Genomic DNA, 22,711 nt, shown 5'->3' with positions numbered 1-22,711 from the left:
ACGAGGAACAAGAACTCCTTACCATTAGATATTGGGAACCCCTGCTCTTGGGGGCTTATATCTGGTCTGTCATCCCTGACATAGGGAGGGGACAATGGAATGGTGGCCTAGTCTGCCCCCTTGCTAGGATGACACACTTCCCTTTACTTCCCTTTCTGGTGTTCAGACCCATCATATGTGCCTTGAGGCTGGAGATTATATCGTTCCATTTTGGGGGTGCCCCTTTCATTATAGCCGGAGGAGAAGGGCTAGGTCACTCTCATTTGGACAGCAGTACACCTATTGGAGTTTTACATGCCTTCATACCAGCTTTAAACTGTGCTTTCTCATCGTGTGATGGGCTGATAGCTGTGATGTTCTACTTCATGGCAGGATGTTGGATTCTGTTAGACATCATGTCTGCACGTTGGGTACCAGTTGCTCTGTACACTTGAGTCATATTTTATGGAAGGTGTAAAAGACTTGCAAAGAGCTTTGTTTTTCAGGCCTCCACCAAGGGTATGGTCAGTTTCTGCAGTGTAGAGCGTGCTCTCAGCCCCGCGGTGGAGACTACAGAAGGGTGTGACGTGGTCCCACCCAGGAAACTTGGCAGTCTGATTTGAAAGGCAGGGTGCATTCCAGTTCAAATCCCACGGCTAAAATAAAGTTATATAAAATATCATAGTAGAAATTTCTTAAAAGCCTACCCTGAAGTCTTTACCTTTTTTTTTTTTTTTTAATTAGAAAGACAATGAGCACATTTCAAACATCGACTCTTCATACCTGGAGTCTCTGTTTCTATCCTGTCGCAGGGGAATTGTGCCATTTCAGGCGGGTTCACAAAACTACGAGCTGAGTTTCCAAGGTAAGTCTTTGTGTTTGGCAGCGGTGCCTGTTGCTGGAATCCGGCCTGTGGCATCCGCGTGGGAGTGGGAATGGAGTAGCCCGGCGTGCTGCGCTCAGGACCCAGGTTCTTTTTAGCAAGGCAGGCAGTTCCGTGGGTGGGAGCCAGTGGCGGTCAGAAGACCTGTCCTCTGGAGCCTCGGCTCTGACGCAGAGTAGCTGGGGACAGCACCGAGCACCCTGTAAAATGGGGGCATTGGATTACGCGGTCTCTGGGGGTACTTCCGGCTCTGCCGTTCTTAATTTCTGACTCTAGGTGGGCTGCTTCCCAGACTGAGGCAGAATTCTCAGGTGCTGATGATTGCAGTAGAGACCTTGGGCCTGTGGGTGCCTTCTGAGTTTTATTTTATTTTATTCATTTATTTATTTATTTTTAAATTTATTTATTTTATTGTATTTATTTTTGGCTGTGTTGGGTCTCGGTTGCTGCGCGCGGGCTTTCTCTAGTTGCGGCGAGCGGTGGCTACTCTGTTGCGGCGCAAGGGCTTCTCATGGTGGGGGCTTCTCTTGTTGCGGAGCATGGGCTCTAGGCGCGCGGGCTTCAGTTTGTGGCCCGCGGACTCGCTGTGGGATCTTCGCGGACCAGGGCTCGAACCCGTGTCCCCTGCCCTGGCAGGTGGATTCTTAACCACTGCGCCACCAGGGAAGTCCCCCTTCTGAATTTTAGAACCTTGCTGTTCCTTTTAGGCTTCATCATCTAGGTCAGTGGTTTTATCCATCACCTTTTCTAAAGACTTTGCCTTCCGCCATGTTTATTTGAGCCTCCATAGGAAGATTTTCTGGTTACCTTCTACCCATCTGTCTGTTGTGTTTAGTAAAAAACCAGGGCAGAAACTGCTCTCCCTCTGAATGTACTGTCCCATCGGCTGCATCCGTGGGACACCCCTTGCGTGTGGTCAGATACTTGCCTTTCCAGGACCCAGCCCTATAGGTGCTTTGAAAGAGGTAAAGGAGATTTTGTCAGGTCTTTGACATTCCCAGGTTGTACCTGAGATTTGGGTCCTGTACCAGTTATGGTGTGTTAAGTCATATAGCTTTGAAGGGCCATTATACCAACTTCTGTGGAAAGCAACCTGGCAATACATATCAAGAGATATTAAAATATGCTTGCTTTTTTATTTTCTCAGGAATCTTTCTAAGGAAATAATTCACAAGAAAAAAATAAGCTATAGGCATAAAGGTCTCTGTTAAAGCCTTACTTATAGTACTGAAGTAGAGGAATAGCTTGTGTACCACTAAGGTAGTGACTGAACACATTAAGGTATTAAATTTCAGTGGAGTATTGGGCGGTTGTTAAAAATTATGATTATGAAAACTGTGCAGTAAAAGCAAAATTTGATATTGTTAAATGAAGAAGACAGAACCCCAAGTTTGTATTTCTTGTACTTTTTGGGTTTTATGTTATATTTAAAACAGAAATGAATTTTTTAAAAATTTAATGTGCATGATAAGTGCAGGAATGTATGCATGTGGACCACGACTAGACGGCAATAGAGAAAAATAAAAATCTCCTCTGTTGGATGGTCAAATTAAAAATGTGCTTAAATTAAAAAAAATTTTTTTGGTGGTATTCTCTATGGTGAAATGTGGTGGAGAGATGAGAACCAATATACCTTGTTCCTGAGTCTGAACAATTTTAGCTCCATAATTTTGTTCACTTGGTTCATAGAAACCAGTTCAGAGAAGTTTGCAGTGTTCCAGACTACTTTCTTTCTACTTCTTATTTGCTCTTATTCATTAAACTAGTATTAGAGTGTCAGTTGTGTGTTAGGCCCCGTTCTGGATGCTGGCAAACCAGGCAACTTCAGAAACTAATTACAGCTGCGGGGAAAATGAAGCAATGTGATGAGGCAGAAAGAGGATGGAGGAATCACGGGAGAGAGCCTGCTTTTATCTGAGGAGGAAACTTTAGAAGGGAGGGGGCAGCCCATGCACATGGGAAGGAGGTATGTAAGAGATGAGAGAAGACATTGAAACTTAAATATTTTATGAGCTGGAAACCTCGAGAAGGTTTTGAGCAGGGCTGTGGCATGATCTGATTTGCTCTTTCTGTCATTGTTTGTTTTGTTGATGTTGAAGTAAAACTGTACTGAGGCGTAATTGCTGCAATAAGATGCGCCCATTTTAAGTGTGCAGTTGGATGAGTGCTGACAAGTGAGTGCAAATACTATTCTAATCAAGATCTAGAACGCTCCCATTGATCCAAAAAGTTGCCTTATGCCCCTTTGCAATCGGTCTCTCCTCTGCAACCGGTTTACTTTGTCACTATAGATTAGTTTTATCTGTTCTAGAATTCCATATACATAGAACGTTGTAGTGTGTACTCTGCATATGGCTCTCTTCTCTCACTCAGAATACTGTTTTTCACTCATCTATGTTGTTGCATATAGAGTAGTCCTTCCCTTTTCACTGCTGAGTAATATTCCATTGTAAGGATATACCATGGGGCTTCCCTGGTGGCACAGTGGTTAAGAATCTGCCTGCCAATGCAGGGCACACGGGTTCGAGCCCTGGTCCGGGAAGATCCCACATGCCACGGAGCAACTAAACCCCTGTGCCACAACTACTGAGCCTGTGCTCTAGAGCCCACGAGCTACAACTACTGAGCCCGCACGCCTAGAGCCCGTGCTGTGCAACAAGAGAAGCCACCGCAATGAGAAGCCCACGCACAGCAACCAAGAGTAGCCCCTGCTCGCCACAACTAGAGAAAGCCCTCGCTCAGCAACAAAGACCCAACACAGCCAAAGATAAATAAATAAAATAAATTTTTAAAAAAATGGATATACCATGGTTTGTTTAGCCATTAACCTGTTGATGGGTATTTGGGTTGTTTTCACTTTTTGGTTCTTGTAATAATGCTACTAGGAACATTCAAACACAAGTTCTCGTGTGGATGTAGCTTTTCATTTCTCTTGGATAAATACTAAGGAGTGGGATTGTTGGATTGCATGGGCAGTGTATGTTGAACTTTATAAGAAACTACCAAATTGTTTTCTAAAGTGGTTGCACCGTTTTATACTTTCACTAGCAATGTACGATGATTTACTTTTTAAAGAGCTCATGCTGCCTGCAGCTTAGACTTAGGTGTACAACATGTGTGAATTGAAAATGACATTTCACATTTGAGGAAGGAAAAAACTTCTAAGATATAGCTACCACGTTCCAACCCATAATCGTTGAAGCCTGTCATGGGTGACGTAATCTGGCTGCCCTGGCTCTCTTTACCACCTGACTTTGATTTAAAGATTAGATTAATTCAGGAGTGCTCATTTACCTCTTTGTTTTCTGGGTCTTATACTAAGGGCAGTGAAGAATACAAGTTTTTATCATGAGTGATTTCCATCCAAAAGGATTTTCTCGATTCTTACATGTACAGTTGAGTCATGAATATTTGCTGTGTTACTAGCCTCTGAAAAATAACAATAAATCATTTCCTAGGACTGATTCTTGATTTGTGTTTTGTTTTTTCTGTCTAAAGGGATGATTCAGACAAACATAGCTTCCAAGACCCAAAAGGATATCGTCAGAAGGCCGACGTTTGTGTCTTACTGGGATGTGGAGCAGGTGAAACATGGACAAGTGTGAGTGTCTGGAACGCTGCTTGCCGGCACACGTTTGAGATGTTAACACGTTGACCTCGTTGAGTCGCTCATGAATCTGGACCCTGTTTTCTGAAATGTTCCTGCTCACATAACACTGCAATTTCCTTTTGCTTTAACGATGAGTGAGGTACTTGCTAAGCGGTACAGCGTGACTGAAAGAATTCTAGAGCAGGAAGTCTGTCTTTCCCTCCAATTCCTGGGGGACTTTGGGCAGATCTCTTACTCTGGGCTCAGCTTCTTCAGCTGGGAACGGCTGGTTGTTCCCAGGAAAGAATCAAATGCACAATTACTGGGTTTTTGTTTTGCTATGGGTTCTTCTGGATATCTTTAGTTTTGTTGAGTGCATTTATAGGGGTGGGAGGCTGAGAAAGAAATGCAGAGAAAAAAAGGGATGTGGTAGCTGCCTGAGCAAAGGCTTTGGGGAAAGATAAAGTTGATGAAAGGGGATTTGCAAAGGAAATTTTGCTGTGGGGATTCAGTGTGACGCCTCTGTCTGCTCATGAAACTCAGTCAAACCTACATTGCTCATGAACATTTTTGGAGTTGGATTTTTTTTTTCCTGGGTGATGAGTGATTATGTAAAACAGACGTCGAGGCAGGTGTGAAGTCTGTGTTCTAATTAGGTCCTTTTGGTTGTAAGAATTCAGGTATTCCATGGAGACGGGAAGTTACAAAAGGGATAAACGTGGTGTAGTAGGGAAAACAACGTTTTACAAGCCAAGGCTGGGGAGCTGAGCTCTCTGAGGGCCTTAGGACCGGGAGTTGGGTCCAAGTGCTGCTTTAGGGCCTGAGCAGCCTGGGGTCACAGATCTTTGCCTGTGACCAGGTTAACGGCCGGACTCTGGAGCTACATGTCTAGGCTCAGCTTCTGCCTGCTGCTTATTAGTTGTGTGCATTTGGACAAACTAATCACTCTGCATCCCCCGCATCTGTAACATGGGCTTGATCCTAGTACATTTGTCAAGTATATCTTAGCTGCTTTTCTTCTTATTCTTATTCCCCTGCTAAAAGACGCAGCAACCTTATCTGTATCTATGTGCATATCTGTCTTTATATCTCCTAAGACTTTTCTCTGGCTAATGCTTGACAATTTTAACCTCATTATTCCAATCTTTTTTTTTTTTTTTTTTTTTTGCGGTGGTACGCGGGCCTCTCACTGTTGTGGCCTCCCCCGCTGCGGATCACAGGCTCCGGACGCGCACAGGCTCAGCGGCCATGGCTCACGGGCCCAGCCGCTCCGCGGCATGTGGGATCTTCCCGGACGGGGGCACGAACCTGTGTCCCCTGCATCGGCAGGCGGACTCTATTCCAATCTTTATATCCCTTCAGCTGTACCTTCTGCCGCTACTACCCAATTTTCTCTGAATTTCTTAATTCCAACTCCCAAGAATTAGAATCGGATCAGCCTAGCCAGCTAAGCTTCCCTCCAGTTCTTTTAACATTCAAATGAATAAAGTAAAAATATCGCAGTGTTGAGAGGCGTCAAGTACACTCCCACCTGTCTCCCCTAGCATAATCCTCCACCTCTTCCCTCCCCTCCACAAATATCAGCTCCTCAAAGCTCTTGAAATATTCTGTATGATGAATGGTACGTAGTGATACTAAATAGTCAGCTAAGTGAGTGAGTGAATAAAATGAATTGAGAAAACTGTTCGTGGGCGGCTGTGGAGAGAACCAGCTTGAATCTTGCTGTCATGAGCCCAGAGGGGACACACTGCTTTAGGACAGACTAAGGGCTGTGAGTATTATTCTGAACAGTCCAAAGAGAAATGAACTATAGCGTTGTTGATGAGCACCTTACAACGTATTAATTGAATTTGTTCTGCACTATACTAGCATAGTATGGAAATCAGAGCTTGAAATATAAATTGGGGCCAATTTCTTTCATGCCAAAAGAATCTTCATTTTGTATTTTTTTTTTTTTTTTTTTGCGGTATGCGGGCCTCTCACTGTGGTGGCCTCTCCCGTTGCTGAGCACAGGCTCTGGACGCGCAGGCTCAGCGGCCATGGCTCACGGGCCCAGCCGCTCCGCAGCATGTGGGATCCTCCCAGACCGGGGCACAAACCCGTGTCCCCTGCAACGGCAGGCGGACTCTCAACCACTGCACCACCAGGGAAGCCCCAGAAGGGGGTCTTTAAAGAGTTTTTTTCCTTAAAGCATTTTTAAAAATTTAGTTTTCTCATTATGGAAAATTTCAAACTTAAAATTGTACAATAAATCCCTATGTATTGTACATGTTAGTAGAGAACACCCACGTGTATGGTTACTCTGAAATACAGTTCATCCAGGAAAGGCAGGATTCTTTCCCCTATACCCCTATTTTAGTGTTTATCACTTGACAAAGAAACTGTAAGACAAACTTAATGCTAACACATTAGGACCTTTGAAGGTTAAGCAGAAATGTAAAAAAGAGTCAAGGCTTTTACATTTTAAATCAATGGGAAAATAACAATTTACCAAATTATGAATGATTACCACCTTTTTTAAAAGCATGATTACTGATATGTGTGTACCAGGAATATGCAGGGATGTAGTCCAAAGAAGATACAAAGGGGAAGTTTTCTGAGGAACCTCACCTTCGTTGAAGTTAAGCACAGAAGGTGATTTGGGCACATGAAACGGGGAGCCAGGTGAATTTCTTTCTGTCTTGTTTGCAGCCATCAGCAGGTGAGGACCCAACCAGAGCCTTTCACCTCGGTATTTAGTCCTCAACGGGGCACGGGCACCTCATCCTCAACTGGCTATGAGGTACTTGGTTTTTACTTTTTAGTGGGTGAATTGTTTAAAGATGGGACAAAGTACTTTGCTACAAATGTGTGTATTTGAATGAATGAATGAGTGAAGGAGTGAGTGAATCGCTTCTGCAAAACCCTTGAATCAAGATGCAAAGGCTGACATCTAAATGGTGATTGTGTCATGTGCCACTTTCCCAGAGAACAAGTCTTCTCCAGGGCACGTCATTGTTTCCAGAGTCCAGGCATACACGATCTCCTTGGGATAGATCCTCACAACAAACTTGTAAAATAGATATTCGATTCCCTACCTTACAGATGAGAAAACTGGAACTCACAGTAAAAGCGACTTATCGTTAGTTGGAGTTAACAAACAAGTTTCTATGGGAGTTGAAGTGTGCCTTGCCTCATCACCTCGCCTGCTTGGGGCGAGACTCTTCCTGGATCATTCAGCCTCCACATCAGACTCCAGCTTTGGGTGCAGGCAGCTCTGCTTGGGCTCCTTGGGTACCTCCAATGCCTCTGCCCCTGCACTGGCCTTAGGCAGGGAACTCACCAGGTCATTGGACTAACTAAGTCACACACCTGGGGATGGGGTGGGGACGCTCCGTTTGCCTTCAGGCATAATGCTCTGTTAGCCTGAAGTCAGCCTGAACAGACGGGCTCCATGCCATCTAGTTCATCACCGGAATGGACTGCCAGATGTGGAAGGCCTCAGCCAGCTTATCCCATCTGCTGTCAGAGGCCTGGCAAGGATACTCCGTGGCACAGGCAGCCATACATATGGACATATCATGCCTTAAATGTTTCCTGCTTCACACTCATATATTTTTAAATTTTTTTTAGTTGTTTGAGATCAATAATGACTCTCTGGAATATGCCAAAGTGAGTGAGCATTTCAAAGCTTCCATGAAAAATTTCAAGATTGAAAAGATAAAGAAGATCCGGAACGCAAAGCTCTTGAAGGCTTTTGAGAGGTTGGTGGCCACATTATCAGGTGTCTTGACATAAAGTTTGAATGGATTAGTGAAGATCTGTCTTTTAAGATTTACATTCACTGGTTCATTTTAGTAGTCAACAGTTTCTTCAATCTTTAGTTGTGTTTTCGTTGTGTCCACTCAAGCTTCTCTCTTTCAGCTGCAGCTTTACAATTAAATGCTTTCATGTGTCTATCATTTAAAAGTTTTCATATATTTATTTTTTACAGCTGTTGCCTTAATGTTAGTAGCTCCATTCTGAAAGCTAGCAGAATAAAATTTTAAGATGATTAGACTTTAGTTGGGATTAATGTTATTAACGGGAGCGGAGGAGGAATGTTCCCGATACTAAGTCTCACATTTCTTATATTAGGAAGAAAAAGGAGATGAAGAGAGACGAGCGAATCCTATTTTGTGCAGTGAGACGCACCCATGTAGAGTCTGTCTGTGCGAATAATTTTGACTGGGTCATACATGGAATTTGTGACACCAAATATGGAAAAGGTTTGTATGGGATAGAGAAGCCGAACTAGTAGAAACCATCGCTCAGGCTCTACACATGCTCCTGTTATGAGATATATGTAATTATTTTGTATTAACCAGCACATCCAGGCTTTTACAGTCATGGAGAGAAAATAAGCTCATGTTAACCTGAAATGTCCAAAGTAGAGTGGGAAATTGCCGTGGGACTTGATCACTGCACCTTAGCCCTGCTTCCCTCCTGTCATTTGTGTTTTGCAGGAAGGGCAGGGCGGGGAAACCAAGGCATCTCATACATCTTGCAAGGTACTCCCCCTTTTTGATGACTTTGTCTACCATTGCTACTCAGTACCGGCCATGGCTCTTCCTGACCTATGCCCATCCTACTGCCACTGCTAGGTTCTAATCAAAGATGGGAGATGAGGCCTCTCCCATCTCAGGCCACACCGGTGGTCACACAAAATCTTTTCAGCTCTTTCTTTTTGTTCCTAAATTCCTTCATGCAACTCAAAAACCAAAAACCCAAAAGCCAACCAAACAAAAACCAAAGAATCACTCATCTTTTTTTCTTTCTTTAAAAAAAATTTTTTTTCGGCTTTCCTGGTGGCGCAGTGGTTGAGAGTCCGCCTGCCAATGCAGGGGACACGGGTTCGTGCCCCGGTCCGGGAAGATCCCACATGCCGCAGAGCGGCTAGGCCTGTGAGCCATGGCCGCTGAGCCTGTGCGTCCGGAGCCTGTGCTCTGCAACGGGAGAGGCCACAGCAGCGAAAGGCCCACGTACCGCAAAAAAAAAAAAAAAATTGTTTTTGGCTGCGCTGGGTCTTCGCTGCTGTGCATGGGCTTTCTCTAGTTGCAGCGAGCGGGGGCTACTCTTTGTTGTGGTGCGCAGGCTTCTCATTGTGGTGGCTTCTCTTGTTGCAGAGCACAGCCTCTAGGTGCGTGGGCTTCAATGGTGGCAGCATGTGGGCTCAGTAGTTGTGGCTCACAGGCTTAGTTGCTCCTTGGCATGTGGGATCTTCCTGGACCAGGGATTGAACCCGTCTCGCCTGCACTGGCAGGCAGATTCTTAACCATTGCACCACCAGGCAAGTCCAAGAATCACTCATCTTAAGGGAACAAGTAATAGTTTATCACATTTTCAAAGGGGGCTCAACTCATATAACTAAGATTAAATTCAACGCCCCTCCCCCCCAAAAGCAAGAAGCCAATCAGTCAGTGAACAAATATTTTTGAGTGCCTTCTATGTGCTACATGCTGGGGACACAGTGGTGAACAAGTTAGACATGCTCCCCCCCACACCATTATTTTACATAATTTAATGATTGCAAATGTTCACCTGCTGTAGATGAAAAGAACAGGCCCTGTGGACACCTGAACAGGTTGGAGAGGTATTCCTAAGAACAGGTGGGGTTCACCAGCCTCATAGAGTCAGGAATAATTGGTCCAAGACATGGCCACGCAATAGACTTGACCCCAGGGCAGGGGAAGCTAATGAAGGGTTTTAAGCTGGGGAATGACTAGATGAGCATTTCTTAAGTTTCTTAAGTTTAAACACATCACTAATACCTACTGAGAAATGTTTGGAGATAGCGGAGTAACCATCTTGAGTGAAATATAACAGGTGTGACATTTAAACCCATCAGTTTCCCATGAGTCTCTTTTTTTTTTTTGTGGTACACGGGGCCTCTCACTGTTGTGGCCTCTCCCGTGGCGGAGCACAGGCTCCGGACGCGCAGGCTCAGCGGCCATGGCTCACAGGCCCAGCCGCTCCGCAGCATGTGGGATCTTCCCAGACCGGGACACGAACCTGTGTCCCCTGCATCGGCAGGCGGACTCTCAACCACTGCGCCACCAGGGAAGCCCTCTCATGAGTCTCTTATGTCAGAAGTCAAACAAATATTTCTCCTAGAGAATGGAAATACGGTATATATATATATATATACGTGTTCCCGGGTCTTGGCCATAACTGGCTCTAATGGTGACATTCTTGGATGCTTCGTCTGTTTCTCCTCTTTTATGAACAGAAGAGTGCTGAAACTCTCTGAAATGTATTTGGATGGCTTGACAGTGTTACTCACTGGCTGTCATTCTTCCTTTAACTTGGTGAAAGGGGAGAGTTGTTTGTGGCCAAGTATATGCCTTTGTGTAGCATGGATGCAAGAGGCGAGGAGGGTGCCTGCAGTTCTCTGGACGTGCAGGGTGTTCCTCAAGGAACCTTTCCCCATTCCACTCTCCCTTGTGAAGGTCAGGGAGGGGTCCTGCTCCTTGGCCTGTCTCTTGTTACATGGAATTAGGGGGTGTTTTTGTTCTGTTTGTGTTTTTTGTGGTTTTTTTTTTCAGCATGCGGGCCTCTCACCGCTGTGGCCTCTCCCAGTGCGGAGAACAGGCTCCGGACACGCAGGCTCAGCGGCCGTGGCTCACGGGCCCAGCCGCTCCGCGGCATGTGGGATCTTCCCAGACCAGGGCTCGAACCCGTGTCCCCTGCATCGGCAGGCTGACTCTTAACCACTGCGCCACCAGGGAAGCCCCTGTTTGTGTTTATTTTTAATGTTGGCTTTCCAGTCCTGCCTCCCATGATGCTGTTAATATGGTCTAGATAGACTGGTATGAACCACTGGACCCATAATCTTGAAAAGATCAGGCAGTTATCTTAAAAGAGGCCAAGGAGCAGATCTCAAAGAGATGGCTACTCTCTGAGGGAAAAAAAAAAACCCCTGTTGCACACGTGAAACCCCTCTGGATAGGCTGTTGTCTGTGTAATTTATACATGATTATGTGTAAGAGGTGGTAAGACATGCCTGGAAGGATAGAAGGGCTCTGGGTTACATCTTGATAAACTGGAGTTGGAAACCAGGCATGTAACAGGACGTAGAGGAGAAGAGTGGAAGGCAGGTGAGTAAGCAAGTTCCTACAGGCTGGAAGGTGGCCCAGAACTGATCAGACTGGATTGAGGAGAAGAACTGCAGCAGTTAGGTGAAAGCCACCCACCTTAACAGCAGAGGAGATTATAAAAACTCAGATTTGGATAAAAAGCAGAAGCAAAGTGAAATTAGAAAAGGCACTTGTTTGGGGGGCGGCTAAGCAGGGAAGGACCTGTCCTGATACCAGCTGGATTCAAGACCCTAGACGGGTCATGTATATGGTCAGGGAACATGTTTAGGATCCAGGGTGCAAGATTCTGCCACCCAGGTACCTCAAGATGCCAAATGGTTAGAAAGAAGGAAACAAAAATGTCAAGATAATCTGAGTGTCTATGTAGAAAACTCCAAAGAGTCTCCAGGGCATTGGAATGTTGGTGTTCTACCGGGGAGTGCGACACACGCATTCCTCTGCTCCTGGACTCCCCTGTCATCTCTGACTTTTAGCCACTGACCACCCTCTGGGCCCAGACCCTAGGTCCCTGAAAGACTGAGTCAGAGGCAAGTTGGCCCTTTTTGACTCTCAACTGGGAGAGGGTTCCTTCTCCTGGTCTTATTCAGAGTTCTTTCTAGTTAACAAAGTCTGCCATTTTTTGCCATGTATTTCTAGATCCTGCTTTGGTAATCAAAAGCTGATCATAATTCTTTCTCCTTATATATTCCTTCCAAGATTCTAATTCTCTTTGAGGCAAAGTATGTGTCTGGCTAAATGAAGGATAGTTGTGTATAAAGAATTGGAGGGAAAAAAGCATAATATTTTTGACAGTATTATCCCATTATATCAGTTATACTGAATGAATGAAAAAATGAATCAAAGCAGACTCTAGAAAATCAGCACACTGTGAAGTCTGAGTGTGATCTCTAGGACAAACAAAAGCTAGCTATGCAAAAAAAAAAAAAAAGTTGAGAGAAGAGTGTTTATGAAGACGAGAGATTGACAAAGGCCAGGGAGGCTGTGGACAGCACAGCACACTTAAGGTGTGGTGAGAGTGACGAAAGATGAGGTGGTAGCCGTAGGTTGGGGTCAGATTCTTAAAGACCTTGCAAGCCATGCTAAAGGGATGATGGATTTTATCCTGAGGACAAGTGCAAACCACCAATGGCTTTAGGAAAGAAATGACATGTCTCTGGCTACAGTGTGAAGAGAGGATGGGCAGGACCAGGATTGCAGGTGGAGAGAACAATTAGGTTGTTTCAGGAGTCCCGGCTAGAAATGAGGGTGGCCTACAACCACGCAGTGGCAGAAGGAGGGAAGAGGATGTTGGGTTTCAAAGGATCTGTTCCTTGAAAGGGGTATTTGCAACAGGACAGAGTCCAGGTCTTAGGAGAGTGGGCTAAAAGGTCGGGTCTTTGGTTTGGATCATTTAAGCTTATGTAGACTCCAGATTATATAAGCATGATTTAAAAACAACTGATGCTGTGCTCGCTTCAGCAGCACATATAGTAAAATTGGAACAATACAGAGACGATGAGCATGGTGCCTGCTCAAGGATGACACGCAAATTCGTGAAGCGTTCCATAAAAAAAGAAAAGAAAAGGAAAAAAAGGAGAAAAAAAGCCGGATGCTTTCTTCTAAAAATCAGTTATTTAGGGTGATGGTTACTCTTTTCTCAATGGAGAATGATAAAAATGTCCTCCAAAGATCTATAATGCCTGTATAAAGAGTCATTCTTCATTCAGTTATCATTGATAAACAAAAATAATCATATTAGCACTCAGACTTTCTTAGAAGATAGAAAAAATTTAATTGAACAACTGTAAAAAAAAACTCAGTGCCATTAAGACATATGTACAGCTATCCCTGAATGTCGAAAATAGGTTTTATGGTTAATTCCGATTGCTTTAAGTCCAATCTGTTTTTACCAGTAATTCCATACTATTTACACCTTTTACATGCATAACTGGAATTCACTTATCTGTAAATGTTAGCATTCTGGAATGGCACTCAGGGTCTGAAAGAGTGAACAACTGTGTATAAGTAGCCCATGTTGCCATAAAATTTCTGTGCCAGAGATCATGTATGTTTATCCTCAGGAGCTCCCCAGAATCCATTTAGTCTTATGCCAATAACAGTGTTTTCTTTCTCAGCCCAGCACGTGTGTGGAGTGGGAATAAAGAGATACTAGAGGCAGGCAGCAAGAAGGAAGTTAATAGCTGTTAAGTGGAGAAGGAGGAAAAATGATCTGCAAGGCACAAACACAATTTTTTTTTCTCATGCTGGAGTCATTAGTATAGGAGAAAACAGCTCTATCCACCTTAGTAACTCAACAGGGCATCCCTCTGTTATAACACCATATGTCAGAATTAATATCTGCATCTGAGGTATTAGTAAAATAAAGGGTAAAATGAGTTTGTTCTGTTTTTTTTAAAATCAGAGAGGTGTGTATGCTTTGGAAAGATTTCATTCCAAAACAGGTTGAATTGTTTAGAAGTTCTAGAAATTGACATATGAGGAATTGCTCTTTGTAGACACTTAGGAAATGAAGTATGGGGCTTCCCTGGTGGCACAGTGGTTGAGAGTCCGCCTGCCGATGCAGGGGACACGGGTTCGTGCCCCAGTCTGGGAAGATCCCACATGCCGCGGAGCCGCTAGGCCCGTGAGCCATGGACGCTGAGCCTGTGCTCCGCAACGGGAGAGGCCACAGCAGTGAGAGGCCCGCGTACCGCCAAAAAAAAAAAAAAAGAGGGCACAGCCTCTAGTCCTAGTTTGCTTGTGGAGGCTATAACAGAGCAGTACAGAATGCAGCTGAAGGAGCATCTTTGGCACAGAGAGGAGTGGGTGGCACAGTAGAAATGTGGTGGGTTGACTTTTGTTTGTATCCCTGGTCATTTTCCAAGTACCTATTGGCTCACTGCATAAGACTGTAAAAAGATCTTGATGGACCTACTAGTTCTTGAATTTAAGCTTGTTTTGGTCACATATCGGTAAGAAAAAGGCAATACAACAGGAAAAAAAAAAAGATGAAAAAGCAGTTCAGAGAAAAAAAAGATGAAAAAGCAGTTCATATATTGGCATATATGAAATATGCCAGTAAGCATATGAAAAGATGCTGAGTATGCTAGTCTTCAGAAAATGCATATTAAAATCAGATCTTTTTTGCCCAGTATATTGACAAAAATTAAAAGGATAGATAATATCCAATGTTGGCAAGGATGTGGAGAAAACAGGATTTTATTATTGGTGGTATCATTTTTAGATGACTTTTAGAGGGCGGTTTGTGATATCAAACTTTAATATGCTCATATCCTATGACTCAGCCACTATAGTTTTGCAGTCTGTTCTACAGAAATATTTACATGGGTTCTCAAAGGTATATTTGCTAGGATATTTTAGCATTTATGTAGAAGGATGACTGGTAATAGACCAAAAAAAGTGAAACCAACCTACATTTTCGTCAGTTAATTTCAGGATTAATTAAATTAAATTATGATGCATTCTTACAGTGGAATCCTATACAGCCATTAGAAAGAATGAGTTGGGGTTAGATGTACTGACATAGCAAGATTTCTTGGACTAAAGTAGGAAAAAAAGTTGTAGAACAGTTCATATAGCATGATCCCATTTAGGAACAAATAAACATAAAACTTATCAGAGTTTATGTATATATGTGTATGTAAATACATAGAAACAAGTGTGAGAGTATTCCCACCAGGCCATTAACTGTGTTTGGGAAGGAGAGTGGGAGTGTAAATGGTAGGTCAGTAGAGCCAGACTTTTAGTTTTTAATTCTAAATATAGCTGGACATCATTTACCCAGAATGGCCTGTATCTGACTTATTCAGGATAAGCAATATTTCTGGAATTCAAACATCTTAATTATGAAAAAAAAAATCAATAATAACACCAAGCAAAAGAAAAGAAAAATGTATTAAACGTGTGTCATCGTAAATACAGCAAATTCATTTTACTTATTAATTTTTGCATAGAAAATCAGAATTTGCAATATATACTCCTTTAAAGGGCAGAAAAACATTGGGCAATAATAAAAATAAAACCAGGAAATTTTAATTTGTCAGGAAATGGTTGTTGATCTGCTGCGTTTGGAAACATCAGTGATTATCAGAGGTTGTTTTAGAATTGAGGCGATGGATCAACTGTCTGAAGAGCTCTGCCAGGGTCGGTTGTTTGCTCGTGCTACATCTCGTCCCCGTTTTCCCTTTTTCCAGAACCTTCCCATAGTAGTAAATGACTTTTCCTCCTTAGAATGTACACAATATAATACTCTGTTAGAGTATCTTTGGTTTATCAGTTACAGTTCAACTTGCCTTGCATGAATTGGGCCACTGTGATATCAGCAGTTGCTCATGGTATCCGGTGGCTTAACCCCATACCTGTGAATCCTGCGGAGTAGCAGATGTTTCTGTTATTTCAGTAGGGTTACACACTGTATTCAAGTTTACTTGCATAATGAACATTTTTTTAAGTACAAAGGAAAGTTATAAGTATCAGTAAGCTATTGCTGACATATATACTTGGTCAATGCCTATCATGGGATTATGTGTAAATAATCTTATAAACTGTATATCTTCTTTTATAATAATTCTTAACCTTTTTCTTTTCCTGATTATTTCTAGGAAATTACTTCACAAAAGATGCCATTAATTCCCATAAAAATTGCCTGTGTGATCCCAAAAACATCGTTATGTTTGTAGCCCGAGTCCTGGTTGGAGATTTTATTGAAGGACATAAGGCTTACATGAGCCCTCCTCTGCGGTATGACAGCTGTGTGGATACAAGGTTGAATCCCTCTGTTTTTGTCATCCCTCAGAATGATCAGATTTACCCAGAATATGTGATTGAATATACGGAAACAGACAAAGCCTGCGTGATTAGTTAGAAATGTTGGTTACAGCGTCATAAAGGATGCCATTACTATTCTGTTCACTTATAGAACCAGACTGCCCCAGATAATAGTTAAACTTACATTTCCTCTCCTATAAATGCCTTTGATCAGTGGTTCCCAAACTTTGCTGCACATCTGAATCATCTGGGAAGCTCTAAAACATTCCACTGTCCAGATTTCACCCCATTCCAACTAAATCACTTTTTCTGGGGATGAGAGCCAGGAAGAGGATTGAAACGTGTCTAAAGTTTGGGAATCACTGCCTTAGATGTAACTGATACAGGCTCACTTCTAAAACTTCTGTAATTGCAGCAAACTTTCTCTCCCAACTACTCTTTTAGTTTATTGCATGACATGGTTTTGTTTTGGTTAAACTGAAAGAAAATTAATTTGGGAAATTTGAGAGAAATTTAAAAATGCCTATTGAAATAAAGAGATAAGACAGTACAAGCAAATCTTGGATGGAAGATTGTGAAAAGTTGGCAGAAAATTCTTAGGGATACACTGGGGAAAAAAATGTAAGGGCAATTTAAATGCTAGCACGGACATAACTGCAGTATTATACCTTTTCTTTGTGGTGAAACTGATTTGGGGGCATGCATCTCTTTATCTCTACGTTTATTTAGGACACTCCATCCAGGTTGACTCTTTCTGAAATTCAATAAAAAAAGCTGCTCAGTGGGGCTCAGAGAGAAGCAACCAACTGGAGTTAACTGCCCATTTGGGCTCTACGAAATGACGGCAAAGTAGACATTTATATTCTAACTAATATGATTACAGAGAAGGCTTTTTTCAGGTCAGACTTTCATGAAGTGTTGGTTGGTATCTTGGGGGACTGAGTTGCAGTAACCAGATTCACACAAGCACGACTGAGAGATCTGAGAGCTGTTGTAGTCGTTCCCTGTGGCAGTTGAGGCTCGTCAGGAAATGAGGAGCAGGGCCCTCTGCTGAAGGATGGGCCCCTAAGGAGGTGAGATGAGTTTCCTAGTGAGACAGAATCAGAACGAAGAGAACAGTGCCCCAAACAAGGCTCGCACCTGCTAGGGGCTTCTTTTTCTAAATATGACGGATTGTGTGGAATTGCAGCACAATCAGTTTTTAGAGCAGCTGAGGTGCCTGGAACAAGAGTTCCTTTCTTATTACGAATCAGGGTTTTCCTTCTAATTTTCGTTTTCAACATTGCATAGGAGTCGCCAACATTTCCTGTTACAGTTCCTTCCAGCAGGTATGTTATAAAAATTAATTAGCATTAGAGTTGATTTTATATTAGATTTTAGAGCAGTGCAGAGATCTCTACAGCTCCTTGGCTTTTAAAGAGCTCCAACAGTAACAAATGTATAAGATACGTTTTAGGGTAGGGTTATTTTTTGAGAGGCTTGCCGAAAATATTTTCATTTGCTTATTTTTTTCATGGTAGCTTCTGTTTTGGAGTTTTCACTTCCTGATCTTGACCCTCACATGGTAGAGATGCTATGTATCCAACTCTGTCCGACTGCCCACTGGACATCTCTAGCTGGATCTTTCACAGCCGTCTCTAATTCAGCATGTCCACAATTGAGCTCTCCATCTGCCTATCTCAAACAAATCAGTTTTTCCCCCAGAAAAACATCTGCTCAAGCAGAAATGCAGAAGTCATCCTTTCTTTCCCTCCTCCTGCACATCTAAGCAGTTCCCATGTTTTCCTCTTTAAATATCTCTTTGTCGCCTTTTAAGTTGTTCTTTGCTTAGCAGCAAGAATTTAAAACTTTTTACTTTCAAAACACAAATCTGATCATGCCTTTAGAATAAAGTTCAAAATCATCATCATGGCTCCAGAGGCTCTCTCCCTTCCCTATCCTCTCATTTATTTTCTTTCACAGTCACCCTGGCTTTCTTTCAGTTCTTCGGTGCCCCTTTTAACCTAGCTCGGTGGTTCTCACCCAGCATTCCTGCCTTTTTTTTTTTTTTTTTTTTTAATGACAAATACTTTGTAACATCCTCTTCATTATCCTCAACATGCAATTCAGTGGTAATATACTCTACCTATAAACAATTTTAGAAGGAAAGTAAAAATTAAATAAAATTAATATCAACATAAAAGGGGATGAAAGGTACATAACTTGGGCACAACTATACTACAAGACCTCATTAAGTAGTCAGACGTTTACATCTACTTATAAAGAATAAATTTGAACTTAAAAGAAGGTAGGAGATCAGAAGCTATTCTGCATAAAGAAGTATGGGAAAATAAAAAAGCAGGGATACGAGTGGACATTGGAATCAAAACTAGTGATACAAAAAAAAAAACAAAAAAAAACTAGTGATACAGTAACTTATCTGCATATGATAATACTTATTTCTATAAGAGAAAGAACGAACCCACCTTAACTGAAATGAAGATACTATGCAAGAAAATCTAGGGACTTCCCTGGTAGTCCAGTGGTTAGGACTCCATGCTTCCAATGCAGGGGGCAGTAGTTCGATCTCTGGTTGGGGAACTAAGATCCCACATGCTGTGTGGTGCAGCCAAAAAAATTTAAAAATTAAAAAAAAATAATAAAATAAAATAAACTTAAAAAAAGAGAAAATCTACAGATTGTCGAAATGGAGAAAATGAGGAAATAACTATATTCTTGCAGGCGAGCTCTAGGTCATACACGAATGTCTAGTGAGACATTCAAAATTCGTATAGCATGCAGAATAATTACTTATTGTGAGGAGCTGTCCAACGTATTGCAATATATTCAGCATACTTGGCTCTCACATACTAAATGCCAGTAGCGCCCTCTCCCCCACTGCCACTATGGTGGCAACCACAAACCCTATCAGATCTATTCACCTCTTTCAGAGCAATTTGTAACATCCCCTTCGCTGTCCTGAGATGATTCAGATACTACAATCTACATGAATTTCTTAAGAAATGAATTTACTGCCCTATCTATTATAATGGAGAAACAGAAGGAAAGAAGTTTGTAATAAAGATAAAATGAATATCAATGTGTAAATGCTTCAGCATGACCACGCTATACGACATCATGAAACAGATACCTACTTCTACTTATAGTGAATAGGTCTGGATTTAAGAGTCGATCAGAGGATATTTCCTGTAAAGAAGTACAGGAGAAGGAAAGATTATTAGTATGGGTGACACCAGAATGAAAACCAGTATTAGGGTAAGTCATAACAGACCATATACCTTCTCTGTATGTGGGAAGGGAAAGAGCGTAGTTACGTTAATTGAAATAAGGATAATAGGACGAGACAAATTACAGATTGTCTAAGAGGAAAAAAGGAATTATATTTTCTCAGGCGAGCTGTAAGTCCTACATAAATGTCCAACAGGACATTAGAAAGTCGTATAGGGTACCGAATAATTCTTTGTGTGGGACTAACCCATACACTGCAGGGCATCTGTTTTCCCTAGCTACATCCACTCAATGCCAGTAAAAGTCCGCAATTATTGTGAAGCCAACAATCCGTCAATTTCTAAAATACCACAGTGAGAACCACTCAGTTAACACCTAGCATCTTTAGATTAGCTTACTAACCTCCATAAGGAGTCTGTCTATAGATTAAATTGGATGCTTGCGTCCCGGATCTCTGGTTTTTAAAACACTTTGCGCCTTACTTTGTTCATTTTAAGCGTTGTCTGCTTTCCGCATTAGAATGTGAGCTCCATGAGAGCTGAGTCACCCTGTCTTGTTCACTGTGCCACCCCAGATACCTAGCTGACTGCTTGATATGCTGATACATTGGATAAATTTTGTTGAATAACGTAAGCTCAACTTCTTATAATTCAGTAGTTGTATTCCTTCCTGTTCTTCTCCAAGCTCCATTTGAGATTATCTAATAAAAGGAAATAAATATTAATTTTGGCTCTGCTGCTTTTATTTGCTCTATTTCCAGGTATCTCCAAAAAGATAATCAATTGCAGACACCCGTTTATTCAATGGGGGATAGAGGATGTGTGTTGCCCCTTCCAGCTTCATCACTGCAGGACTCAATGACCAAGGAGCCTTTAGCACACTGCCAGGGGAAGGTGGGGTGGCTGTGATGCAGAAGCCTGCAGTTGGTTGGCACATCTTTTGTCTAAGGGCTGAGACAGGGAGACGCTGGAAACTGCTGACGCACCTTAGGGGTGGGAACAGGGCCAGGCTGAGGCACAAAAGTTAAAAAAATGTAAATGATCTTCAGCAGAATTGTCCTATCAGTCACTCCTTCAAAAGCCCTTCTCCACTCTTTTTTTTAAAAATAAATTTATTTATTTATTTAGGCTGTGTTGCTGCACGTGGGCTTTCTCTAGTTGCGGCCAGTGGGGGCTACTCTTCGTTGCGGTGCGCGGGCTTCTCATTGCGGTGGCTTCTCTTGTTGCGGAGCACAGGCTCTAGGCGCATGGGCTTCAGTAGTTGTGTCACGCGGGCTTCAGTAGTTGTGGCTCGTGGGCTCTGGAGTGCAGGCTCAGTAGTTGTGGCGCACGGGCTTAGTAGCTCCGCGGCATGTGGGATCCTCCCAGACCAGGGCTCAAACCCGTGTCCCCTGCATTGGCAGGCGGAGTCTTAACCACTGTGCCACCAGGGAAGTCCCCACTCATTCGTTTTTATTTATTATTATTATTATTTTTTTTTTTCCGGTACGCAGGCCTCTCACTGTTGTGGCCTCTCCCGTTGCGGAGCACAGGCTCCAGACGCGCAGGCCCAGCGGCCATGGCTCACGGGCCCAGCCGCTCCGCGGCATGTGGGATCTTCCCGGACTGGGGCACGAACCCGTGTCCCCTGCATCGGCAGGCGGACTCCCAGCCACTGCGCCACCAGGGAAGCCCCTCATTCGTTTTTAATCATAAAGCTTTGGATGGAGAGAGAAAACCTTTATATGGCAACATAGATACGATTAAAGTGAAGGTAAAATTTGCCATTTGATATGGACTTCAATGTAAATAAAACCATGTATAGCCAACCCATTGCTGTCAAAAACACCTACATTCAAATATACAAAGTGGCATCAAACCAAGCATGAGCAGATGTTTGAGTTTTTCCACTTAGTCATTTGTTCCATTTGTTTATTTACTTTGCCGTAGCAGGCTCTCAATTTTTCAGAAATGTTTGATGTTGCTACTCCCCAAGGTTCTATCCTCCCATCTCTGTTCCTCACTTTATTTGTGCTGAGTGACCTTATCAACTCTCACAGCTCCAATTACTAGTACTCTGATGTCACTCAAATAGATAGTCTCTTCAATCTTTCTTAAGCTCTTGACTTGTAAATACACCTGCCCACTGAGCATCTTCTCTTGGATTGCCCACTGCAAACAACACCATAAAAATTGAGATGATAATCCCTCAACTCCTGTTTCTCTTCTGTTATTCCTTATCCTGTCCTGCTTTTCTAGAAATCCATTCTCATTACTGCCAGGGATCTTTCTAAAACACCTATCCTACATTAGAAGTGTTAAGGAAAGTTACAGTTAACTTTTGTTAATTATGAAAATGATGTTAGGATTATGTAGGAAAATTTACCATATTTAAAAGTCATGCCTACTGAAGTATTTAGGATTGAATTATCTGGAAATTGAAATTGAAACTTACAAGTTCTCAGCCAAAACAATCAGGCAAATAAAATAGGACGAAGTGTTAAGATTTTATAACACGAGGAAATAGATATATATGGGTGCTTATTTCACTGTCCTCTTAATTTCCTGCTTGAAAAATTGTCTACTACAAATTTTTTTAAAAAACAAAAACAAAATAAAAAACACCTATCCTACAATATAGCCAGGCACTGTTTTTAAGTGTTGGGGATACAGCAAGGAGTAAGACACACAAAATTCCTGCTTTCACACGTTTGAATTCTGCAAATATATAAGTAAGAAGAAAGACATGAGTGATAAGTTCCATGCAGAGACCTGGGTGCTACTTTAGGAAGGGCCTTGCTAAAGAGAAGACATTTAAGCTCAGAGTTGAATGACAAAAAGGAGACATCTAGAAAGGGGTGCGGGGGAGCATTCCAGGCAGAGGGATCCCCGTCACTTGCCAGCGGAAATTCCTTCAGTAGCTTCCCAAAGTCTTCCGTAAATCCAAATTTCTTAACACGGCAGAGAAGGTCTTCTGGCATCTGGAAGCTAAAGTGGCCTTCCTCTTTGGCTTCTTTATGTGACATTAGCTCGTTTAATCCTCACAACCGCCCTGTTAAGACAGCAACTCGGCTAGTTGAGTTCCTCAATTATGTTTTATTCATCTTTATACTCTGTTGCTGCATTAGCGGTTGGCTCAAAAATAGTCATTAAATCAGCGTGGTGTTGGGCA

At 42.5% G+C, this 22,711-nt stretch overlaps 1 protein-coding gene across 1 annotated transcript in view; it reads left to right on the top strand.

The window, feature by feature from the left end:
* Positions 1–18,454, top strand: part of ZC3HAV1 (zinc finger CCCH-type containing, antiviral 1) — a 67,414-nt gene extending 48,960 nt beyond the window's left edge. Inside the window, exons 8-13 of the mRNA XM_079930959.1 lie at positions 724–844; positions 4,361–4,463; positions 7,143–7,233; positions 8,064–8,194; positions 8,568–8,698; positions 16,168–18,454. Coding sequence (XP_079787085.1) covers positions 724–844; positions 4,361–4,463; positions 7,143–7,233; positions 8,064–8,194; positions 8,568–8,698; positions 16,168–16,430 — 840 coding nt within the window. The 3' untranslated portion in view covers positions 16,431–18,454. The remainder of the gene's footprint in view (positions 1–723; positions 845–4,360; positions 4,464–7,142; positions 7,234–8,063; positions 8,195–8,567; positions 8,699–16,167) is intronic.
* Positions 18,455–22,711: the final 4,257 nt, after the last annotated feature.

The sequence above is a fragment of the Stenella coeruleoalba genome, assembly GCF_951394435.1.
Source record: "Stenella coeruleoalba genome assembly, chromosome: 9".
Lineage (NCBI taxonomy): Eukaryota > Metazoa > Chordata > Mammalia > Artiodactyla > Delphinidae > Stenella > Stenella coeruleoalba.
This window is presented reverse-complemented; position numbering and strand designations above follow the sequence as displayed.